The following is a 7,759-nucleotide window of genomic DNA, read 5'->3' as shown; positions in this document are numbered from 1 at the left end:
CAGCCAGCTAACAGTGTTTTTCTCTCGTAACAAATCAATATCAGTCGGACTTATCAGTACAGAAACTAACGAACAAAACAGGCAGTTTGTTGTCTAGCTTCACAGTGGATTTAAGGACAGCGACTGTGTCAGACTGTCTCAAAAATAACCAACTTCTTTGGCCCTTTCCGCAATATAGAAGCTCTTTGGCCTCAGTCTCCTGCCTCAAGATTTGATCTGCCAAAAAAACCCTGCCTCCTGCACAAGAGCAAGGAGAGAGACAAACAAATATATAATTACACAATTTGGCCAGTCATTTGATTCCATATGTAAGGGCACCAGCATGAAGGAAGCAGCAATCCAACAAAATCTTGTTACACTGATGATACAGGTAATAGGGCTTCAGTGAGCATGCTCAGAATAATCAAAAGGGAATTTATTTAGCAGAGAATCAAAACCACAGTTTTGGTTCCTGATGAAGGAGCATTTCTATACAAACATCGCACCAATTCACCCAAAGAAAAAAGGACACTCAAAAGGATTGAGACAGATCACATGAAAGTGAAGTTTATTTCTTCAGGGTGCTGCTCACTTTGGATTTGGAGCTGCTGCTTTTGAACATCACTTTTGCCATGGCAATCTCTCATGTGTCATGCTGTTCTCTCCTAGAATGACTCAAAGATGAATTCTTTCCTTTTCTTTTTCCACATATGACCTGAATTACCTTCCAATAGGAATGTACTTGAGGGAGAACAGGGGCAGCCTTAAGGATCAGATAGCAGCAATGCCTCTCAAGACTTTTTTTTCATCCACTGTCTTTTACCCTTTTCTTCATAAGAAGAAACAAGGGATTAAAAGGGAAAGGTAAGAAAACAACATAACTCAAAAAGCAAAGTGCAATAAAAGCAAGCATGGCTCAGCTTGCTTTGATGCTACTACTCTCCCCCCTCCCAGGCCCTTCAAAAGCACAGCAGAATCGGCCAAAGCAAAAGAAAGCCCCAGAGGCCAGAACAGAACAAGAAGCAAGAATACCGCAACAGCGACTGACACAAATCCTGCTGCTACTTCCCCACATTATAATATGCAGTCACGTTGTGCAGCCGCAGCCGCAGCAGCGTTGCATCGCATTTGCGCCACCCCATGCCCATGAGAAGGAGCTCTTAGAAGACCAGCGTTGTCGCCAGGAGAGAGGAGGAGGAAGAGGAGACCAGGGAAGAAGAAGACGCTGCGCGGCGACGACCGGTGGGTGTCATGACAAGGCCGGCCGTGTCCGTGAGGCGGGCGGCGCCGGCGGCATTGGCCATCTTGTTTGGAGCGCTTCTTCTGATGTCGTTCGTCATGGATGACGTCAAGAAAGCGGCTCTGCCGGCGGCGATCGGCGGGAGGAGGATGCTGGGCAGAGGCGCTGGAGGGCAGAGGACTCTGGAGGATTTCAAGGTTGATGATCCCTTCCAGGACAGCAAGAGAAGGGTGCCCAATGGTCCTGATCCTATCCACAACAGGTACTTCGATTTACAGATTACGCTACTGCACTGCAAGCTTTGGTTTTGGTGTTTGAGTTGGTCCTTTTTTCCCCTTGTCATGCCACTTCAGAAAAGCAGTTGCTATCTTTGTACCAATGCACAGGTTTCTTGAAACTAGACGTTTTATATAGGCTTAGAAAATGGAAGTTGCAGGGTTTCTTTACTACTATTGTAGCCTTCATCCAACTTGAAATAGCAGAATTTCAACACTTGCGACATTTTTGTCATAGCTTGTTTGTTCAGGCTTGCGTTATGGGAAGGGAATGTTCTTGTTCCACCAGTTTCTGTCTGCTGGCATGTAGTCTAAGGTGAATGTTTGGCAGTGCCTTCAATGTGCTGTGTAATAGCCAGAAATCGTTCGTTTTTTTTTCAAACATGTAATCAGTTTGTCTCCCCATATGCACCCATTTACCATGTTTTGTCTGAAGATTTTTCATTTTCATGTACTATATAGGTTAGAAAAGAAAGAAAAAACTAATGTTTCACATAACATAAATAAATATATGAGTAAAAGGCAGGGAGGGAAAAACAAAGGGAGACGCATATGAGCAAAAGATGCCATGCGCTCCTTTTCCTCATCACTCCCACATTCCCCTATGATGATATGCTAATCTTTCAGCAAAAGCAAGCACATAAGTCCTATTCCCCCAATGAGTAACATAGATGCACATATCATTCTTGAAATCATTAGTCTACATCCATGAAAGCAGTCAAACAAAGCGCACCACCACGGTTCATCATGATAAATAAACAACAGAAAGTCTTAACGGTTTCAGTGCATCACCTGCTGAAACAAAGACTCTGCTGTCTCAGTCAGACCATGCTTCAGGCTTCTCCCCCTTCTAATCCAGTTTCAAATCCTTGTGCCTTCTCCAGGGGAACCGGCAAGTCAGGACGATCGCCGGGCCGAGCATGACGTCGGCAGCGCATGCCGAGGCATGGAAGCTTCCGATTCCGAAGAGGCCGGCGACATATTGGGAGCAGCAAGCAAACAGAAGATGCAATGCATTGCATTGCATTGCATGGAGGAAGAGGAACAGACAAGAGGTGCATCGTGGTGGGTCTGGCTGGGATGTTGGGTGTAACTAGGGGGAGGTGGCCTATCTTCTTCTAAGCACTGCTATTTAAGACAGTTTTAAGCATGATGAAAACTTTAGCTTTTTGGGGGGAAACAAAGGCTATTCGATTCCACCTGTGAGGGTTTGTTTTTTGTAAAGAGAGCAGTAAGTATCAAGCTTCCCTCTCACATGGAAACAAGCAAGCATCAAAGATTCTTGGCAAAGGGATGTGGCAAGAGCTCCTCCTCCTCCTCTTCTCTCTCTCTCTCTCTCTCTCTCTCTCTCTCTTTTGGCCGCAGCTGCTTTATACATCTCAGTAGCAGTACCCTGTTTTCTTTGAGGTGTTCATTCTTTTGCATTGCCACTGTATGGTCTGCAGCACAGCACCAGCACATCATAAATTTGCTAAAGTAGTCATGGGTCTGAACTCTGAAAAGAAGCACCGGCACATACAATTCTCTTACAGAACTTTATCTTCTTTTTTTGTTTCAAAATATAGTCCCTGTTTGCCAAAATTCAGGCTTACAAGTCTTGTGAATGTCTCTAGCAGTCTAGTTTTTACCACAAAACATGAACCTTTTGCATCAAACATGCCACAAACAAACAAACCAGGAGCAGGTTAAAAGCGAAGGGAGAGAAGGGTAAAAAAAGAGAAAGAGGAGAAGCGCCAGCCAGCCTGCCAAAGCAGCAAGCCTGCCTTTTCTCTTCTTTTGTTTCCTCCCTCTCCCTCCATTGTACCTTCTCTCTTTAACTTCTTTTCTTGTGAAGCTTTGAACGGGCAAAGTGGCCTTGCTTGAGTTCTAAAGCAGACAAGGATGCTAGAGAGGGGGAGAGAGATAGTGAGGGCACTGTGACTCTGTGAGATAAGAGCTGTGGTTTCTGTCCAAAAGATGAAGGCTCCTGGTCCTGGGGGCTAACCTATTGACCAGTCATCTTGTGAACTGAAGATGCACTGCATTATGTGGACTGCTTTGTTCACTGCAACTCTATCAGATGCAGAGCAAAGGGGAGACAGAGATGAATCTGTTCCTGCGTTGCATGCCTCCAGTCCAGAGGCACCCTGGGGCCTGGGGCCAATGCAAGCACAGATCCATTGCTTTTTAGCTTTTACTCTTTGGGATCCAAAAACAGTGCGTACATAGAGTACATCCTAGCTTCCAATGCAGTGTCTCTTTGTACGCTGTATTTCAGTTGCTTGGAAGCAACTGAGAGCTTACTACTGTATGTGCTAGAACTAAAAGGCCTAGAATTCTGGATTAGTTGAAACATGAAGTCATATATCTCTTGTGTAGATCTAGTTAATTAAGTGGCATTTCTACTTTTGAAGCTAACACATTTTAGGGCATTCTGATTAATTAAAAAAGAAAATGTGATGTACAAGAGCGACGTTGAGTGCTGTGTTCGTCTTACCTCTCTGAGATCTGACTGGATGTAAGTTTGCCAGGAGCAGCAGATGTACCCCCGAGATAGATTCTTGCAAGCCTCTGACGTCTAGCAAAGCTCAGCAGATGCGTAGGGTATCTCACTATCTCAGTGATTGATAAGATGAGCCAACACTCAATGGAGTCGCACGCTGCACGCAGAGGCAGAGGCAGAGGCTCATCCCGGCAGGGGATCTTTAGTTGAAATTGAAGCAAGTGGTCTCGGTTCGAATTGCTGTGGCTTTTGATTCCATGACTTTTACGGCAACGGCACACGATAGTATTGGGCACTTGACGGTCCAGAGGAGTTAGCACCAGTGATTAGTGATGCTGCCTTCCACGGTCCCACCACTAATAAGCATTACTTCCTCGTCCTGAAATATAAGGGACTGAGAGTTGGTACCTGACTTATGCACATGATAGTTGATAGCCAAACGTGGAGGACTTTTTGTTCTAACTATTGGCTTATGATGAGAACTCCAGGAGATTTTTAATTCTGGAAGACCACAAGAGTATCTTAAGTATATCACAAATAAGACATGATAGAATAGATAGTCATAGTGAACACGGTTAGTGTAGTATGAACTAATTTGTTTCGATTTCACATAAAAACTTGAATTATGTGCTAATTATCATGCTTTATGGACACTCAAGCAATAGTAATGATTGGCTATAAATAGAATGTGTTGAGAGCATCACATCCAAAATATTTTTAAAATGGTACAACACACGCTCAAACTTGAATTATTATTGTACTATTTTTTTCCCGATACAACATATGGACATAAACCTAGTTTAGAGATAAGTACATACCATGTCATGAGTAGAAATTACAGGCCAGCTTTCTTAACGCAGCGGCAAGGCAAGTAACCCGCTAAAGTCAGCTCACAAGTTTGAGCCCTGGTTCTGGTTATTATGCCATAGAAGACGTGTGTTTAGCAAGGCGTGTCCGAGAGCTCCGGCGGGGATTTGGGCATAGGCCCACTATAGGGGAGGGAGCCGGCGCAGCGTTTAGTTGGGCCTACGCCCAATACAAGAGCCATCCAAACCTAGCTAAGGAAGAACAGCAGGCTGACCTATCTCAAAAAAAAAAAAAAAACAGCAGGCTGAAAATGAGCCGCGCAAATCCAATTAATCCCAGTTGGTCCTACTGTCCTAGAGTCGATCCCAGGCTGAAAATGAGCCGTACCAATCGTTTTTCCTCCCTCGACGATTTGGAATCGATTTATGGAGCCTGTTTGTTGGCCGATTCGTATTGTTGTTGGTTCATAAAAAAATATCGCTGGCTGATTTGTGTGAGAGAAAAATACTATTTTGATTGAAAATTTATGATCGTTTATGACAAACCACAGGCAAACGAACATGCTGATGAACGATGGCAAATGTACGCGGCAGTGGCGGCCGATTGACAATTGATGTTGGCACCAACCTCGCCCGTGCTCAAATATTGGCCTCCGCCAAAGCCCAAAAACGTGCCACTGGACAAGTCAGCGATTGATGCAGCCCTCCGCTGGTGTTACACGGCCTTTTTTTTAGGGAAGTGTTAGTGTGTTACACGGCTATTTTGTTTCTCCAACCATCCCAAACATGTCATGATTGTTTTTACCCCCGTTGTAAATTGTAATGCACGGAGTATAGTACGTACATATACGCAATGCGAGAAACACTACAAATTATTTCTTCTGCAATAAAATAGAATTTGGACAACAGATCGTCTACTTGTTCGAGAATGGACAAACGACTACTTTTTCAAACTTAAATACTGAATTGCAGGTATAAATTATAATTATTTACTAAATTGCTAAATGGATTTACCGAAATGAATGTAAAAACTCTTGTGTGGCATGCCCTTTGTTAAGAACCTAAGGTTCTGCATCCGCCACTGTCTGCCGTGTCATCAACTTAGCAAAATTGACAAAAATATACACAAAAGCTATCCTTTGTCTGTGTGAAACGTTTGGCTCCATCACACAAATTTTGTGGCCGCCGGATTTATCTTTATTCGATCTGCGGCGTCTGTGTCGGGCTCCCTCTTTGGGTCGTTTGCGCTGCTTTTTTTTTTTGTGGCTGACTCGTGATTGGGTCCGGGTCACCGGGACAAGTCTTCGTGTGATCGTGTCTTTGCCTCTTTGGAACCGCTGGGTTCTAGAAACTTCTTAGCTTCCACGGCAAGCTGCTTGTAGTTGTAGTACTACTACTCCAACGAAAAGGGCTTAGGTGATGGGTCCCACATGTCAGCTGGATTTTGGTAAATGCGTCATTATCCCACATGTCTGCTGGATTTTACTTAGTAGAAAAATATGTATATAGTAAGAAAGAATGGCCCCACCTGATAAATACACTTAATTAATTTACTATCTATGGATTAATTTTGTACTTACACTAGAGTTGAACTACACTTACAGTGGTTGATCAAATGTAATTCCTAGGTATTATTGATATAACTAGTACTAAGTGAAAGAAGTTTATTAGGCACATATTTGGCTTATACTTTCGATGGACTATGTTTGCTTTGATCTATTTTGATTGAGGCAATGTCCTTATAACCTATTTAGTTTGAATGTACTTTTATTTTGATTTGTGAGCAGTGCTCTCAGAATTTATTTGAATCTGCAATTCATAGAAAAATTTTGGGTTTTTTGTGTTCCATATAATTTTTTTGTTCTTTGTACTTTGTTTATTTTTCTTTAATTTGTTTGGTTCATGCAATCAGCCTGTTTACTTGTTGGTTTTAACCAGGGCTTATCAGCCAGCCAACAGTGTTTTTCTCTCACAACAAACCAGCACCAGCCGGATTTATCAACTCAAAAACCAACCCGAACAGGCCCAATCACTACCGGATACAGGAGCTTTGCCGACTGCCACCTTGGCAAAGCGTTTGCCGAGTGTTACACTCGGCAAACGATACTCGACGTAGGTTTTAACAGCAAAGAGCTGTTTGACGAGTGTCAATCGTCGGGCACTCGACAAAGACTATGCCGAGTCAAAAAAAAAACACTCGGCAAACATTTTTCGGGAAAAAAACAAGTCGTCGGTGACACCACCACCACAGCCGCCGACCACCACCACCACCACCACACCACGCCCCGCCGCTACCACCACCACCACGCCTCGCCGCCGCCACCACACCACGCCGCCCGCTGCCAGATCCGGGAGAGGAAGGGCCGGATTCAACCGGGAAGAAGAAGGGGAGGGGAGGGGCCGCCGCTGCGTTGCTCGTCGTGGAGCCTGCCGCCGAAGGGCTCCTAACCGTCAGATCCACTGCCACCGGGATCCAGCCCACCGGATTCGCCACCGGAGGACACCTCTCCGCGGGATCCGTGCCGTGGTGGCTCCATCCCACCAGATCCGCGATGCCACCCGCCGGTGGAGCCATGGAGGGAGGGGAGGAGGGTAGATCTACACCGCCACCCGCTGCTGCTGCTGCTTCGCATCGTCGGGAGGGCCAAGCTGCCCCACGCCATAGACGAGAGGGGTTGGGCTGCCTCGCGCGTGGCCGTGAAGGGCCCCCGGAGGGAGGGGAGCGGCGCGGCAACGCCAGAGAAAGGACGCGGGCGGGTGGATCTGAGGAGGAGGTAGGGGAGGAGGGAGGAGAGGGCGCCCGTGAGAAGAAGGAGGGGGAGGGGAGGGGCGTCGTTGGGGGAAGAAGAATGGGGAGGGGAGGGGCGCGCCGGGCTAAAAAGGAGGAGGGGAGGGAGGGGAGGGGTGACGGCAGGGAAAGAAGAAGGGGGAGGGGAGGGGCGTCCGCTGGGGCCGGTTAAAAAAGATTTTTTTCCTT

At 45.8% G+C, this 7,759-nt stretch overlaps 1 protein-coding gene across 1 annotated transcript; it reads left to right on the top strand.

The window, feature by feature from the left end:
- The first annotated feature begins 540 nt into the window (after nt 1-540).
- On the top strand, nt 541-2,938 carry LOC136478942 (uncharacterized). Its single transcript, XM_066477029.1, has 2 exons — nt 541-1,481; nt 2,379-2,938. The coding sequence occupies exons 1-2, from the start codon at nt 1,231-1,233 to the stop codon at nt 2,416-2,418; spliced, it is 291 nt and encodes a 96-aa protein (XP_066333126.1). The 5' UTR covers nt 541-1,230; the 3' UTR covers nt 2,419-2,938.
- Nucleotides 2,939-7,759: the final 4,821 nt, after the last annotated feature.

This window comes from Miscanthus floridulus, chromosome 1 (genome assembly GCF_019320115.1).
Source record: "Miscanthus floridulus cultivar M001 chromosome 1, ASM1932011v1, whole genome shotgun sequence".
NCBI lineage: Eukaryota > Viridiplantae > Streptophyta > Magnoliopsida > Poales > Poaceae > Miscanthus > Miscanthus floridulus.
Note: the sequence above shows the minus strand (reverse complement) of the source record. Positions and strands in the feature narration are given on the sequence as shown.

What these genes read in the sequence shown, in the direction of transcription:
- LOC136478942 (XM_066477029.1), top strand. Translation starts at nt 1,231, where the DNA reads ATGACAAGGCCGGCCGTGTCCGTGAGGCGGGCGGCGCCGGCGGCATTG. An exon ending in CCTGATCCTATCCACAACAG is followed by an intron (nt 1,482 to 2,378) that starts GTACTTCGATTT and finishes TGCCTTCTCCAG; the next exon opens with GGGAACCGGCAAGTCAGGAC.